This window comes from Hesperophylax consimilis, chromosome 31 (genome assembly GCF_061612785.1).
Source record: "Hesperophylax consimilis isolate HC1 chromosome 31, BYU_Hcon_1.0, whole genome shotgun sequence".
Lineage (NCBI taxonomy): Eukaryota > Metazoa > Arthropoda > Insecta > Trichoptera > Limnephilidae > Hesperophylax > Hesperophylax consimilis.
In genome coordinates this window covers 3,296,196-3,314,258 of record NC_142866.1, presented here as the reverse complement: position 1 = coordinate 3,314,258, position 18,063 = coordinate 3,296,196, and the positions used below count along the sequence as shown (strand labels likewise).

The 18,063-nt window shown below is 33.0% G+C and overlaps 1 protein-coding gene across 2 annotated transcripts in view; it reads left to right on the top strand.

The window, feature by feature from the left end:
* The window catches only part of LOC149409349 (ras-GEF domain-containing family member 1B-like), a 254,186-nt gene extending 236,123 nt beyond the window's left edge, over nucleotides 1-18,063 (top strand). For both annotated transcript variants that reach the window (XM_089649899.1, XM_089649900.1), the window contains 6 exons: nucleotides 3,741-3,885; nucleotides 5,483-5,710; nucleotides 8,800-8,943; nucleotides 9,414-9,598; nucleotides 11,159-11,310; nucleotides 14,795-18,063. In XM_089649899.1, the coding sequence (XP_089506025.1) occupies nucleotides 3,741-3,885; nucleotides 5,483-5,710; nucleotides 8,800-8,943; nucleotides 9,414-9,598; nucleotides 11,159-11,310; nucleotides 14,795-14,877 (937 nt within the window). In that variant the 3' untranslated portion in view covers nucleotides 14,878-18,063. The remainder of the gene's footprint in view (nucleotides 1-3,740; nucleotides 3,886-5,482; nucleotides 5,711-8,799; nucleotides 8,944-9,413; nucleotides 9,599-11,158; nucleotides 11,311-14,794) is intronic.

Below are 18,063 nucleotides of genomic sequence, written 5' to 3'. Positions count from 1 at the left end.
TATTTTGAGTCATAGTATGTTTAATTATTCACCTCCATTACATAATAGTGAATATGAAACATCAGTTTCAGGTCATAGTGTCAATTCCTTGAAATTAGAATACTTGTTTATCTTGTTTTACGTATTTTTGTTGTCCAGTGTTATGTAGGTACGTTTTTATAATATCTCCTTGTTTTAATTTTTTTCGTTCCTCTCATTTCGGTATAAAACAATAAAAAATATGTAATATTTCTCAGATTTTTTTTTCGCTGTCCTATTTTACGTATTTTTATTAAAATTTTTGTACATCATCACTCGAAGGTTCGACACAATAAAATACAATGTAATGAGATCTATATCAACATTTTCCTTGTATTCGTGTGGTTGTTAGTAATGTTATGTCAGTATACCATAAATTCTTGAAATTCTCGAAAATATTCTAGGGTAGGGAAGTCATATGGTTTTTAGGATGATTTTAATAAGTAGTTTTTTGGATAGTAATTAATGGTTGTAGAGCTGTTTTATAAACCCTTCCCCACCCGATAATTCCGTACTGTATGAGCGATTGCACTAAAGCGTAATATACCACTTTATTTATCCATAATCAGTCTAATATCACTGTACGCTAACCCCTTGAAATTAGACGCCTCGTTAGACTCTCAGTTTTTTCCACGTTTTTGACTGGGAACAATAATTCAGTGTTGCATGCGGCTGAATATCCTGTTATTTTTTATTTGTTCACACAAATTCACTGTCGTACACTTCCACAGGGAATGAGAGACGCAGTTTCTATGCGCTCTGCACAAATATAAGTTTCACATACATCATAAAAATTATAAATTAAAATAATGACACGTTAAGTAGAACAAACAACAATAGAAAACAAGTACAGAAAGAAAAAAGAAAAACATGGATAAGATACAACAAGAAATGACAACACAGTTACATATTTTCATTTTTAAATGTAGTTAAAAAATATTCTTTTAAAGCATTGCTTTGTAATTTTTTTATTATGGTGGATGTGTTTGTACATATCTGGAAGCGAATTATATAGTGTATAGGCAATATAGTTCAGTGATTTTAACCCATATTTTGTAGTGTGTGTTTGAGGAATGCGGATTTTATTGTTATTTCGAGTATTGTGGTTGTGGATGTCTTGATTGTAAAGTGGCTTGATGTTGGTGTGAGTAGATTTTTGGGTAATTTGTAGGATGGTGCTTGTGATTTCATATTTAGGAAGGATTGTAATTGGAAGGATACCAGAAACTGAATAGATGTCCCTAACATGAGTGTCCCATGGAAGTTCAAACACATTTCTGAGAGCTCGGTTTTGAACCACCTGCAGGTCAGCTATCAATTTCTTTGAGGCAAAACCCCAGATACAGCAGAGATAGGAAAGGTGTGAATGTACCATGGCATAGTATACTGAAGTTAGTAAAGGAATGGGTAGTAATCCTTGAAGCCTATATAGTACACCAGTTATAGGGGTAATTTTCTCTTTTATATGATTTATATGGAGATCCCACGAGAGTTGGGAATCTACGATCAGACCCAAATATTTTGTGTTCATTTTCTTTTCGAGGCAGTTGTCTCCAATTTTAAATCGAGGCCGAAATTTTCTTGTTACCGAAAAGTATATAATGAGTTTTTTTTGCGTTAAGAGTTAGTTTGTTTATTCTCAACCAGTTTGTGAGATGGGAAATATCAGCATTCATCTCCGTTTCAAGCTCCGCTAGTTTCAGTTTATTGTAAAAAATTACCGTATCGTCAGCATAAAATTGTATGGTTCCTTTAATACCCCACTTTGTTATGTCATTCACGTAGATTAGGAATAGCAACGGTCCAAGAATTGATCCCTGTGGTACTCCACATGTTATTTTACCTAATTCACTCATTTCTCCTCCAAATTCTACTGCCGAAAAGCGATTTGATAAGTAAGATCGGAAAAGCTCCAGAGGTGTACCAACAATACCCAAATGCTTCAGTTTTTCGATCAATACGTTATGATCCACCGTGTCAAACGTCTTCTTTAGATCAATAAATATTGCCGCCGTAAAATCACCGTCATCTATATGTTTCTGCAGATTTGATATAAAATCGAAAGCTGCACATTTAGTGTTAGATCGTCGTCTGAAACCATATTGTTTTGACGTTAGAATTTTGTTGTGTTCGAGATATTTCAATAGTTTTTCTTTAATGACACATTCAAAAATTTTAGAGATAGCTGGAAGTATAGAGATTGGACGATAATTTTGGACATTTTTTTTACATTCATCTTTATGTACAGGAATAATTTTTGCAATTTTTAGTTTATCTGTAAATATACCCTTTGATAGAGAGAGATTTATTAAGTAAATGAGGTCATCCACCAGTTCACCCTTGCAGTTTTTGAGAAGGAGAGAGGTTACACCATCGGAACCAGCTGCTGCTTTAGACTTAAGGTTAGATATGATCCGTAAGATTTCCTTCTTATTTGTCCTGATCATGTTAAAAGATTGTTTTGCTTGAAGTTCCGTGTAGATCGTATTTACATCAGTTTTTGAGGTTTTTATGACTGATGCTAAACTTTCCCCAACTGAGAGAAAAAATGTGTTACATGCAGTTGCAATCTCTTTTGGTCCCTTTACTTCTTTGTCATTTATGACTAGAGATTTACAAGCTATTGTTGGGTTTCGCGAGCTATTTGATAGAATGGAATTGATTGTTTTCCATGTTCGTTGTGGCTTATTAATGTTTTCATTAATCAATTTCGTATAATATTTAGATTTAATGTATCTTCTATAGTTGGTGACAGTATTACGAGCTTTATTTTTTTCTATTGTCAAAGGAATACTTTCTTGATTTTGTTTCCAAAGTTTAAATATACTATTTCGTTTTTTAATAAGTGTATCAAGTTCAGCATCAAACCATGGAGTATTGTTCAGTCTTTTGTCCCCTGTATTTGTTTTTACTTTTGTTTTGCTTGAATTTATAGCATTCTGGAGATAGTCTTATGGCATTGTTCAATACGCAACAAATACACAACAAATGCGTGTGCCGCGTGGTTATTTTCAATTCAATTACATTTAATAATTCAGAACATTCAGAAAAGTAAAGTTGTTTACGATTTTATTTAATAATATCTGCAAATTCAAAGAATCAAATTCATAAAAAACACAGTTACAACAAGATAATTAATTATAAGATAGATTGTGCGATTTGTAAGAAATGTATTTCATTATTTATTTTCCGATTAGATTCATTTTATTTATTTAATATATTATACTTTTTTATAATAGTATGTAAAGCATAAATGAAAACCACATAGTCGATGCAAACTCTTAATTCATGCATATGCAAAGTATAGTTCTTTGATATGACAATTGTGAAGACTTTTTCTTGTTTTTGATCCAGGTATTTTAACTGCCTTGTTTATTATCTGATATATTTCATTAATTCGTAATTTTAACATTTTTTGTTTTCTCCTAACTTTTGTATTTTTATATTTTGTTGCACTTTAAATTTTGTACTTGTAACTTTACACCTATATTAAAGGCTATTATATTGTTGGATAGATATTGGAAAGGGTCGAATATATTTTAATAGTTACAAATGATGAACACTTTTATTTTGTCCTTTTGACTGCAAACTTATGTTTTGTTGGGAACTGCCTCCAATGCTTGCCGTGCGGATTGTGGATAATGCTAATAAGTAGTTCGCAAAAATAGATTGTGCATGAATTTTTATTGTTGTATTAAGTATCGTTTTAAACATTGTTCCAGTTGCGCCGCCGAGGACATGGCCACGATCCGCGACGAGGTGTCCGTGCTGTTGCAGAAGCTGTTGGACCGCCTCACCTCACTGGAGCGCTACGAAGAGTCCCTGGCGGACATACAGCCCGTCTCAAGCGTGGACCAGCTCACCCAGGTAACGTTCTGCCCCCCTTGTTCAATCTCCCCCAGCTGGAAGCGATGGGCTTGGAATCCTGCTGCTGGTAACGATTTAACTTGGCCCTTAAAACAAGAGCTAGTACATGTTATAAAAGGAGTTATGATTATCGTAATGAATTTGCAGGACATTTTGGTCCTTCTGTGGAATGAAGCCATTCGATAGATTGAAAATAAAACACTTTTTGTGTATCGGATTCGTAATATGTATAAAATATGTTTTCTTTTACATTAGCTCCACACAGGAAGCCCTGAGGAAAATAAATTCCCTCAGGGCTTATGTCATCTTGGGTCTGCGTGGGTTTTTTTAAGGAAAGGAAGGTGAGGAAGATCTGGGAAGGAAACAGGTTTGAGGGGTGGATAGGATTTTGGGGGTCAGATGTTTGAATTCATCCCCCCCACTGCGGTGCAAGAGAGAGTCTCTGCTGGAGAGGTAAAATCAAACAGTCTCTCCGAATCCGGCCCGCCACGTGGTAGTTGGGTAGAACCCGGGAATCCCCTGCTAAGTCGCCAAGTGAACCACTTGGGGTGACCTATGGCAGAGTTGTTGGTACTCATACTCGTATCTTTATATTTCTACACACACTGTAATCACTTTACACTTAGCACATTTTACGATCTGCTAACGAAATCGAAATCTTACGAACTCGCAGTTCCATGATATACAAGTGTCCGGGGTAAAGGGCGCTAACTTCGGGGGGTGATTCTACATGTTAGTACAAGTAAAAAAGATTCAAAAAAACGTTTTATGGTAGTTTTTTTGGTAAAAAAGGTGAATTGTTTGTATGAAAAAACTTCTACGGAAAAAATATTTTTCTATGAGAAAATAACCATAGGAATTTCGAAAAAAGTTTATAAAAAATATTTTTTTCTTCTACCATCAGGTAGAATCACCTCCCGAAATTAAAGTACTTTACTGGAGGTGATACTGTGGATGAAGAATCATTAACAGTTATATTAGATAAATAAAAAATATAGAGATTTGGACAAAACCTTGAAAAATAAATAAAAAAATACATTTAACAACATGAATTATTACTCCGCTTTTCATTTTGTATTATTTATAGTACCTAGTTAGATATTTTCGAACTAAATTACTTCCAATTCCCTCTAACCTACACACATATGAAATCTGCATAAATTCAAATATTCTGCTAATAAAAATTTATAGATATTTTCTGCAAAATAAATTAACATTTGCATTTCATAGAAAACCTAACCACATAAAAGCTATTTTTATGTGTCTTTTCTTAAAGAGAATTGAAAACCGCATTTTAAAGGGTTTGGTGCATTAATTTATTCCACAGAACATTTTTAGCAAATAAACAAATTGAAAATCTGGGCAACATACTACCTTTTCAGAAAGCTTCCCAGCTCGTTTTCTGTGTATTTACTCCCTGGTGGACTTTTAAATTCCAAGACATATACGAAATTCACAGGTTTCCTGTCTGGAGTCAGAGGAACTATGGAATCCCCAATTGCAGTATTTTTTAAGGCTGAAGAGAGAGGGGTAGTTTGGTAAACCCCCCACCACCATGATAGAACAAGACATTCTTATGACACAATTGACGTTTCAGATGGACATTCTATCCACTGGGCTGGTGCCACTGGCGCTGGCCAGGCAGCTGACTCTTATCGAGCTGCACCGGCTGTCCTTCGTTGGTCCGGAGGAGTTCATCCAGTCCTTCATTCAGCCCTCCAGTAGTAAGGAGGGACTGCACGAGCCCAAGAAAACCAAGAACTTGGAGGCCTATGCTGACTGGTTCAACCGTCTTAGCTACTTGGTCGTTTCTGACATACTCAAGGTATAGTTTGCTGTATACGGCTCTTTATATTAAACTGATAATACTGCCTCATAATTTTTTTTTTAAAGTTTTTAAAATACATGTCAAATGCGAATGCTGTCGGTTTTACTGGTATTTCAATAAAAGGTGCACTAATATCTGACATTATTGATCCCTTTGGCACTGTTACAGTTGGAGACGTGCCAAAAATACATCTTTCATTTGCAAATGCACCTGAGAAGTCTTTCTTTTGCACAACCAACTGTGCATTTTTTCACGTTTCCTCCGTCCTACAACTTGGTCTCTTCGAGACGTCCTTCCTTTCCTTAAAACGATCCTGCACACATAAATGCTCGGAGGCAAACCTCAGAGCCTCTTGTGTGGAATTAATATGAAAAATAAAATTTCTTCTGTTTGTTCTACTTAATTCACATCACTTATTCCACTGTAACCATAACCGTTTTACCCCACAGTTTTCCACCAACCATCAACCTGTCAAAAACAACTACTTTTCTTTGGTTTTTGTTCCCTTTGATAATAGAAAACACGATAATATGGAGAGAAATATCTATCTCTATTCTGTAAAATTATTATTAACCTCTCTGTGACCTTTTGCTTCTTCTGAATATCTATACATAGAACCCCGTTAATTCGAACCCAGATAATTCGAAAAAACGCGTAATTCTAAATATTCGCCAAAAAAATTTCCGCCGAAAAATTTTTTCATACAAAATATTTTTTAATTCGAAATTCGTTAATTCGTAATTCTAAATTTATAAAAATAACCCACGACAATTTTTTTCGTGGAATTCGAAAAAATTTGATTTTTGCGAAAATAAATCATAATATTTCGTAAATCTGAATCTAAAAGTCAGCCGTGGCGGTAAAACGCCGAAAAATGTATTTTTACGTGGTTATACATCGTCCTAATATAAGTATTATTATTTTGTAAATCTGAATCGATTTACACTGGAATGTCGTAGGTACTTTTTCAAATTTATTTCTTATATGTGAGTTTGAAGGGCCGAGAAAATACGTTTTACGCAAATACATGTCGTAGTTTTACGAGTTTACACCAAATATCTGAATTTAAAGGGTCGGCCGCGACGAAACTCGGCCGCGAAATTTCGATTTACGCGTAAATGTATCGTATATTTACGAATTTATTTCGAATATTTGAATTTAAATGGCCCGCTACGACGGAAATCGGCAACTAAATTTCGATTTACGCGTAGATATATCGTATTTTTACGAATTTATTTCGAATATCTGAATTTTAAAGGGCCCGCCGCGACGGAAATCGGACGCGAAATTTCAATTTACGCGGAAATATATCGTATTTTTATTAGCTTTACTTCGAATATCCAAGTTAAAAAATACGCTAAAAATGCGCGACGGAAATCGGCCGATAAATTTCGATTCACGCCGAAATATGACATATTTTTACGAATTTACTTCAAATATCTGAACTTAAAAGGCCGGCCGCGACGAAAAACTGCCGATAAAATTCGATTTACGCGGAAATATATCATATTTTTAAGAATTTATATCAAATATCTGAATCTAAAGGGTCGGCCGCGCATTCTCGATTTACACGGAAATATATCGTATTTTTGCGAATTTATTTCGAATATCTGAATTTAAAGAGTCGGCTGCGACGGAATACGGCCGCGAATTCTCGTTTTACGCGGAAATATATCGTATTTTTACGAATTTAAATTCAGATATTTGAAATAAAGGGTCGGCCGCGACGGAAAATTACCGCGAAATCTCTATTTACGCGGAAATATATCGTATTTTTACGAATATCTCAATTTAAAGGGTAGGCCGCGACCGAAATCGGCAGCGAAATCTCGATTTAAGCGTAAATATATAGCATTTTTACGAATTTATTGCGAATATCTGAATTTAAAGGGCCTGCCGCTACGGTAATCGGCCGCGAAAATAAATAAATAATTGGTATTAATACGAATTTACAGCTAAAATACCACCCGGATTTGAAGAGGCGGCCGAGAAAATCGATTATCGCCGTTTTTTTTTTATAAAATTTCGAATTACGTGGGAATTCGTTAATTCGAAATTTGATTTTTGATGTCCCGTGGATTTCGAATTAACGAGGTTCTACTACATATTTACCGGGAAGCAAGTGAACATGTTTGCAGTTTTAGGGCAAAAAACAAAACTGAGACTTTGAAACATTATGTAATGGCTCTTCTTTGATGTTTTAAAACTAACCATATGTCTTTTAACGTTGGAAATTTGTATGATTTTCAAGCTCATCTATTATTATTCACGTAGGCAGATAAAATGTAAAGGTCTCTGATTTTACTGTAGGGATTTATTTTGGGGTTTTACGCCGTGTTATGCTACCTCTTTCTTAAGCCAACGTTGACAGCATTACAGTGTCCATCATCGGGGGTGAAAAAACTCAAATCATGTCATCTGATTTTACCTTCGTATCCTAACTTTCAAACTACATTTTCTGACTTAATTATTATATGTATTGGTGAGTTTTGCATGATCAGGGATGATGTGTTCTAGTTTGGTACATATTTTATAGACAAAAAAATTATTGATTCACAAACAATAACAATAGTAGGTATTCGTCACCATTTTTAATGAAAAGTTTTAAAAGAGGAGTACATACAAGAGAATGAAATTTATTGAACTGAAGTGATAATTATTACCAAATCAGAAATAGTATTAAACTAGCTGACAAGTACCCGGCGTTGATTGATTTTTCTTTACTTTCTATAAATATAATATTCATGTAATATATTTATTAACCTTCCTGAAGAAATTCTCTAAATGATAGTGAAAACCCTATCAAAAACCGTTGCATAGCTTAGAACAACTAAGTGAACAGACAGACGCAGATAGCGACTTTATTTTAGTATAAACGAGTTGATTACAAAACATCGGCTATTCTTTACATTGTTTAAATATAATATGCATGAATTATATAAGTAAACCTTCCGGAAGAAATTCTCTAAATGACAGTGATAACCCTATTAAAATCAACAGACAGACGTGGATAGCTACTTTGTTTTCTACAATTTACAGAAGACATAAGATAAGTATTAATTAAATTAGTACTGATGACTTTTCAGGCCCTGAAGACCAAGCAGCGTGCTCGTGTACTGGAGCACTGGGTACTGTGCGCCCGCGAGTGTTTCAACCTCGGCAACTTCAACTCGCTCATGGCCATCGTGGGGGCCCTGAATATGACACCCATCTCTCGTCTGAAGAAAACTGTAAGACTATTTTCTATATTACATAATATACCTATTACACAGCTTTATGTGGTTATGGTATATATACACTTATTTCTGTTGAATGCCAACATGCTTTAATGGGACAGATTCAGAATGGTCATGTTCTCAATGGTTTTAAGCCTTAAATATGTTCATACAATACTCAAATAAATAATATTCAATTGCACTTTTTTTTTTTACATTACGTCCACACAGGGAAACAAAAAAAATTTCAACCGGTTTCATTTTTTCTAGTTTTCTCAAAACGAAAATATTTTCATGTGAAAACGTTATTTCGGGCACTGGCTCGATTTTTTGTCAAATGTCGAATTGGACTTGGATTGCTACTTTTAGATTTAAATACCTTAGGAACCTTGTTATTATAAGATGAATGGTTGAAGTTTCCAATAAACTTGTCCTAAGTAACTGCCAGGTCTTATAACGATTACATGATTGATTGATATTTTCAGTGGGGCCGGTGCGGCAATGTGGCCCAACAGCTACCCCCGCTGGAACGCTGCATGGAGCCTGGCAGCAATCACGCTCGCTATCGCTCAGCGCTGGCTGCCGCCGCTGCCTCTACTCAGCCTGCCGTTCCGTGCTTCAGCGTCACCTGCCGCGACCTTCACTTCATCAACCAGGCAGCCTCCACCAGGTACATTCTCAATTCGAAGTACTTTGGTAATGTTTCCATCACTTATTTTATTTTTTTGGGATACTGTTGTGAAGTCTTATTGAGGAAAGAAAGGTGTGAACCTGGGTCTTGAAGAGACGCATGTTATAAGAGGTAGTAAATAAAGAAGCCGGCAAATCATTCTACAGCCAAGCTGTCGACTACAAAACCGAGTCGTAAGCAACTCATTCGAGTGTGATTGTCCTCTTGTGATCCATCAATGTCAATCTTGTGTCAGTAAAATATCGAACCCACCTAAAAAGGTCATACTTTTTATGGTTTTGTATCTTAGCAGAAATATACCGTATCCTTTTTCGACGATGACAAATTTCATTGTTCAAATATTGTTACAATATGCTGTCAAATTACCCATCTGGTAACACATCCAATTTTTTCTTTAATTTTGAAATATTTTGTGTTTGTATGTAGAATTGCTTTATGTTTGTGGTTACTCTTTTGTTTGCTTCATTCAAATGTAAATTGTTAACCTCGATAAAGGCTTAGGACGGGTTGTTTCGGAGAATTTGAACAATTCATCAAATTTCAGCGTTCATTTTCAAGTTCTGTGAAAGATTTTTTCAAGTTCTGTTTTATTTCAGTTTTGTCAAGCAACTAGCCTACAATGATATAATAACAGAACTTGAATAAGTCTTTCACAGAACCCGAAAATGAACGTTGAAATTTGATGAATTGTTCAAATTCTCCGAAACAACCCGTCCTAAGCCTGTATCGAGGTTTTCATTGATGGTTCACAAGTAGAGGTTTATTTCGACTCACCACTTCAACAAAGTGCCTTCAGGAATAAAGATTTGTCAATTGCATCATCTGGTAGATTATATGAAAAATTGAATTTTGGCTGACTCAGAAAAGGCACTGAATTATGTAAATCTATGTAATCACAAGTTTTGTTATGTAGACCGCATGTAACCCCAAATTGCGAAGCATTTTCACAAAAAAATGTGTACCAATCCTTTTTTTTTACGTGAGGCAATTTTAAGTGAATATTTTGAAAATAAATTTGAAATTTTAAATATTTGAAAAAAAAAAATTCAAAAAGTGGAATATATCCGTACATTTTAGTCCTATTAAAAAGTAAAATTTCTATTAAAACAAAAATTATGTTTGCTTAAAACGGTGTCTTTTGCGACTGTTTCCACAAACATTATCTCCAACATTACCACAAATATTTGAAATAGGGGCGTTGCCTTACACAATTTTGTTTAAAATGCAATGTAATGTGACAGATGGAAAACATTCTCTGCGCATTTGAAACGGGGAAGGCAAGGGAAAAAAAAATCATTTTTTGACAAGCACCGCGCGTTGCAGTCAGTCACGGAGCATAAATCGAACAAGTTTTTGAGGTTACGTGTGCTGAGCGAATTTAATAATTATTTATTACTAGCAGTTAAAAACCCGCTCCGCGGGTTTTTTTCTAGATCTAACCTCCTAATTAACATAACAAATTTATCATCTAAATGTTCCACTATTTTGTTACTTGCTACATGGACCTGCATTAATGTGCTATGTATATTTCAATTATAGAGTGTCTGGAAATCGTATCAATCTGGACAAGTGCCGCGCCCTGGCCCGCCACGTGTCCGAACAGCTGTTGCGCGTCCACATGGAGACCGGCATCTCTCGCCACGACTCCACCTGGAACTACCTGCTGACCACTCCGGTGCTGACCCAGCAAGGTACCAACATCAATCACCCATCACTTTGCATTCAATACTGACTCCAATTTTGCTTGGTTATTAACTGATCCTATATGAAATCCTGTATTACAGCTTGCGTAAGTATTAAGTGATAAGAAACAAAAACTTATTATATATTCCTGTAATAAAATTATCTCACATTTGGCAATAATGTAAAACTGTTTATTAATTTTGGGGTTGCGCAATATATATATTAATTTAGTAAATATCAGTACAGTAAAACCCTCACATAAGGTTCCCATTTTCTCAGTTTTCATGCTTAGGACATTTTATCAGCTACCTTAAATCCTTCTATGTAGGCGAGTTTCATTGTATTTTATGTTTATACATTGGCGGAAACTTTATTTGCGATGTGATTTTCTTTAATGTTATTTATGAATGCATATTAAGATTAGCAAAACTTTGGTTCCTTGGCGTTGCTTGTTTATTTCTTCAGAAACAATAAAAAATCAGCTTCTTACATTCAGATTGATATAAGGCATTCACTTAGGAAAGCTGAGCTTGAAGAATCATGTAGAAATACAGCGTTCTCTTTATTTACACGTCTATTACAAATATATTTACATAATAATATAGTCCCTGTTCAGATAAAAGTTACATGCCTGAAAAACAGGCTACACATAACTGAAGGAAAATTCTGATTGGAGTATCTTTAAGGTTTTGCTTAAAAATAAGAAGATAAAACTTTATAATTATGATACCTAGTTACCTCAAATATGTTTTAAGTAAGGTTAGGTTATATCGGAATATTTAGAAACCTTTTACTTACATATATATATAACCATATCACACAAAAATCTTGCGAACAGAAATTACTTTCCTTAGACACTGAAAAATCTGCTGGCCCAGACAACATTCCACCAATATTCCTTAAAAAATGCTCCAATGCATTATCTAAACCGCTTACAGTACTATTGTAACTTATAACTTATAACTTGTATTGTGTACTTACCGCCTCTTGTTCCTTGGATATTTTCCAAGCCGCTGGAAATCGAGCTTCATTACACCTGTCCTCAAAAAAGGAGACGACACTGACATAACCAATTATCGCCCCATTTGTATACAGTCAGTACTTTCTAAGCTTTTTGAATCAATGGTCCTTGATGAAATCTATCCCAAATTAATAAAACTAATCGACCAAAAACAACACGGTTTTATCAAAGGTAGATCAACCGCAACTAACGTAACAATATTTCAAAACTTTATATTAGAATCTTTTGCAAAAAATAAACAAGTCGACTGCATATATACAGACTTTTCAAAAGCATTCGACAAAGTATCCCATAAACTACTAACCCGAAAACTATTTGCCCTAGGAGTAAGAGACAACATGCTAAAATGGTTTACTAGCTATTTAACTAATCGTAAACTATTTGTTAAAATAAAATCTTTGCTATCGAAAGCTTTCTGTGCGACCAGTGGCCTACCGCAAGGTAGTCACCTTGGTCCCGTTTTGTTTCTCATTTTCATTAACGATATAACAAATTGCTTCGACGATGTCGAGGTATTGCTCTTTGCTGATGACATCAAGCTATACAAAAAAATAACTGATGTAAATCATTGCCAAATACTACAATCAAATATTAATAAGTTTAAAGATTGGTGCGTACAAAATAATCTGTTTTTAAATGTAGACAAATGCAAAACCCTGACTTTCTGCAGAAATAAAAATCCTGTTTTATTTGAATATTCCATTAACAATACAGCTTTAGAAAGAGTCACGGAAATGAGAGATCTCGGAATTATTTTGGATGAAAAACTAAGTTTCGCCAATCATATCCACCAAATTGTAAACAAAGGCATGAAAACACTAGGCTTCGTATTAAGAACAACTAAAAACTTTAACTCCATACAAGCCATTAAACTGTTATACATATCTCTAGTTAGAAGCATAATTGAATACAACTCAGTAGTTTGGTCTCCCTCTTACAAAATTCACATTAATAACATTGAGCGAATACAAAAAAAAATTCTGCGTTTTATAAATTTTAAATTAAATATCCCACTAGAAGACTTACAATATCATTTCTTATTAAATACTCTAAAAATACACACATTGGAAGACAGGCGTAAAATAAACGATTTACTTTTTTATTCAAGATTCTAAACTCTAAATTCGACTGTTGCGAACTTCTGCAACTCATAAACTTACGAATACCTACAATAACAACACGACAAAATACACTATTCCACTGCAACACACATAAGCGAAATTACATTGCGAACTCCCCAATACAACGGTTTCACACTATGGGAAACCAATACTTAGGTGATGTCGATATATTTAACATTAACTAAGACCTATTTCAATACTATGTATTCCTAAATGGAAGTTATATTTTTGTAAACCAGTCAAATCGCTGTATTTTTTAATTTATGTTCTTGATATTTTTAATTTTGTTTCTCGCATATACTTATGTAATTTTATTTTTATTATTTCTTTCTTTTCTTTCTTATGTTTCAAAACTGTCATTAAATTTGTACCACCCACATGTAAAAGCCCTCTGGGCGTTAAATAAATAAATAAAATAAAATAAAATAAAAAATAAATATTGTGTTTCTTGCGAAAAATATTGTTGCATTATTTATTTTATTTTCTTTTGCACTTATAATATATCTAATTTCCTACACATTACCTATAAGTTCTTTTATTACTTGTAGCAAAATTAGTTTCAAGGTAAAAGTTTTTTACATTTTCCTGTAGTAAAAAATTTACACGTAAAGGTGCTACTTTTATAAGTCTTTTCAATTTTGCAGTTATAATTACGTATTATCATAATCACTTACCGTCGAAACTAATATAGTATTGAACTAATTCGATTCTTAAACACCTGTTCAACGTTGGTGGTAAAGCCGGCCTCGAGCCTGGTTTAAGAACATTTTAACCGAACAAGCGCCATGGTAAGTCAAGTTTTTCACTGTTCTAAACTCACGCGCTGCATAATATTTACACCACTTTTTTTTATAAGGCTGTTAGAATTTATAATTATTGTAAAAAAATAAATACATATGTACATATAGGTATATTATGGTACCCAAATGTATATTATATTGTGTAACATATTCCAAATGCTGATCACCAATGTAAAATGTTTATTTCAATAAATAATTTCAGCTAAACTTATACATATTTTACTCGACACATTTATGTTTGGTTTATGATTGCGCGATATTACAAGCAAAGTCAATGTGCTTATACCAGTGCAAGAAGAACTACGTCGCTTTCATAACTACTGTTGATAGTTAATGTTATTATTTTTGTTGTAAAAAAGCATTATTGTTATTATGAATTTGTATGGGGTAACTCAGAGTCTGGCACCGAGCGCGGTATAATTTAGCACCATAAATGAAGCGTTAACCGCGTCTCGTAAAATAATCTTATCTCATGGACACTTCAGCATATTTAATCGGAATTATGAATTAGCATTGTATGTTGTAAAATTGTATTTGACCGCATTTGCAGGAATGGAGCTCGCCACATTTGAGAGAGAGGGTCCGTACGACCACCACGAGAAGGACCGCTACAAGAGCCTGAGGCATGCCTGAATGCAATGGCGGAGTCTGGAGAACTTAATGATGACAACCATTATTGAGTGTCACATTTAGACAATTATCTTTGTAATGCTATTCCAGTTGTAGGTATATGTCATACACTTAATATGAAAGAGGATTTATGTATGAATTAAGGTCTTTGGTACGTCTTCTAATAGAGATGGTCTTCTTCGGCATGATTCTAGTCAAGATTTTGGCTGAAAGATATTATGATCTGTGAATAATGGTAATACAGAATATGTTATTTATCCTGGTTGAAAACTTCAATTACGTTCCAGTCCTTTTGAATTATATTTAAATATTAAACATTTTTACTTTCCACATTTTTATACTATAATTTTTAGATTTCTTTTTTATATAAGATTATGAATATTTGTGTTTATCTATATCCAACTAACTAGTTCCTAATAAGGGTTTGAGAAGATTTTCAGAATGACAATTAACAACTGTTATCGCAACTTTTCCCAAATTAAGATCATCAATTATTTTACTCTTATTCTAATAACGAGTTAACTGGTCATAAGATAAAGGGATCTTATCAGATTAGATCATAATATAACAGCTGTCTTTATGGAAGATGTAATCTTTATTGATTTACTTAAATAGAAATTATCAAGAGTTCTTTTCATAATTTTTTTGCCGTTTCTCCCGGCCGAAGGATCAGACCATTTCAGAAGTGTGCTTTATTACCACCGATCTAAAATAGTTTTTTTTTCTTCATAATTAATTCTTTAATTTTTATTAAGTATAGTAATTGATCACTAAGTGCGGTAATAAATCTATGGCGGAGGACTTATGAGTATAAGCACAAAGCAACAACTTTACAGTAGAGCAAAAACAAATTGAAGAAAATTATTATTAGCTTGTGATAATTTAACATTTAAATAATGTTTTTGTATTGTATTTAATATATAAATATAAAAAATAAAACCACGAAAACCTTTAAATACATATTTTGATACTTATCTCAAAATGACCAAAAATGGACTTATACTCATGAGTCCTCCCATCTTAGAATAATGAATTACATAATATGTGAAATACACTAATATATGATTAAATGCCGCCAACACAAATTTGTGCAATTTCGTATTTTAAATTTATTTTTTTTATTTCCTACTCTTGGTATTATGAATGGAAATTATTTTTTTAGTGACTGCTTGGTTTTGAGAATCAACTGATTCATTTTATATTTATTCAAAGAAGAGATTATTAAAATTAGATAAATTTTTATTTTTACCTACTTTAATTTACAGTAGTTCCTATAAAAAATATCTGAAATATTAATATATTATTCTTATTGTGTTGTGAGTAGACATGACGAGTTGAAGGCTGCAAAATATTAAAATATTGGGAATGGACTTGGTGAGAAATAATGTTAACATTTTACTTTGCATCATCTGCTGTTGAAATTAGTATACCTATTTGCTTACAATGCCTTAAGAAAAAATAGTTCCTAATTCAAATTAAATAACAATAATTATTAACTTCTTGTACATAAGTGAAGAAGTAATAATTACAATGTAATTCATATTAATGACTAATCATTTGGCAGTTGGCAAGAAATTTTAGAAACAGTAGAAACTTGTTAGCAGGTCATGACCGCTGGTAAGTACATTATTACACCACTGGCAGAGTTCAATTCCAAATCTGTAGTAACAGAATAAATTAAAATTCCTCATTCAGTTTTGTCAAATTAATGGAAAAGTTGTGCTACTTGGATTTCGTCATAAATTTTTGCGATTTAAAGGAAAGTAAGACTTACGGCTGTTGTTCCCAATCCTACTAATCAACTGTTGAACCGAAATTTTAGCTCAACATTCCTCTAATGCACAATTACGCTCTTCCCAATGCAACTTTCCTATCGAGCTAGAGGAACCAAACAGCTAGATTAACCTCTGGCTTAGTAAGAGGTTTAGTTATAAAAAGTGAGCAAAAAATTACTTCGATTTTCAAAAATTCCCTTTCGAATGCTGGATGATGTTGTAAACTCCACAATATTCATATTCCCATTCTGCGTGAAGTTCTTGCTACTTTTGGTTTTTATTTTGTCCAAGTTGCTTAGTTTCATGTTAACAGACGGAGGAGAAACATCAATCGTCAAATTTGTATAAATGTATTTTCGCACTTTCGCAGCACTAGTATAAGTCAAGCTAAGGCTTTATTTTTAACATATTTACATGCGTTGGTTAAGAAATATAAAATGTCGGTTTATGTATTACGGTACTTAAAACTAATTATCCTTATTAATAAGTAAAATATTAACTCATCAATATTAATTTAACATTTTATGAAAGTAGGCGGGGCCACTTAAGATTATCAACGATAAAGATGTTTGGAAACAGGCGAATCGAGCATTACTGAATAAATAGCTTGGCTGATTGGAGCCTCAGATTGATCGATCTTAAAGTTGGGAACAATGGCCGTTATTTTCTACAAATAGCTTCATTATTAATATATAATTTTAATGAAAATATTAATTTAGAATCTCAAAGATAAAAACTGTTTTGAATTTCTGCAATTATAATAGTTTAAAAAATATGCATGGCAATTGTAAGCAAATATGTCTACAAATAATTTTCTTTTAACACTCCATTTAAGATTTATTTTAATTCATATAAAATTTTGATCTCGAAAATTATTATTTTAAGATGGTGCTCATTTAGAATTTTCAATTTCAAACTTTAATACTATATTTTAGGTTTAATACTTATGTGAATCTCATTTTTAAGTTGTGTGATAAATGATTTGTATATTTCAAAATAAGGGAATGTAATTTTATTAAATATTTTGAATAAGTATATTATTTTGTGTTTACTGTGAGCCAGTTGATTGAACTATGGTTCATTATACAAGGAATATAAGGCGTTTAAAATATCAAATTCATTAAACAGTCAAGTTAACTATTTTGGTCCAATAATACTAATATGGTTTTTCCTAATCACTGGCTTCTCATTCAATTTTTTGTAATGAAATTAAATTCTTGCCATTAATCTTTAGTTTTTACATATTATATTGTTTTGTCAAGAGGAATAGATCCAATAATTATTGTAAATTTTTAGGATCGTATAAAATAAAGGTTAGTAGCAAATGAAAATATATGTAATGCTACTCAGTATTCTTATTGAAAGTAAATAACAATTTTTAGATTTTGAACTGATAACAATATTTTTTTAAAGA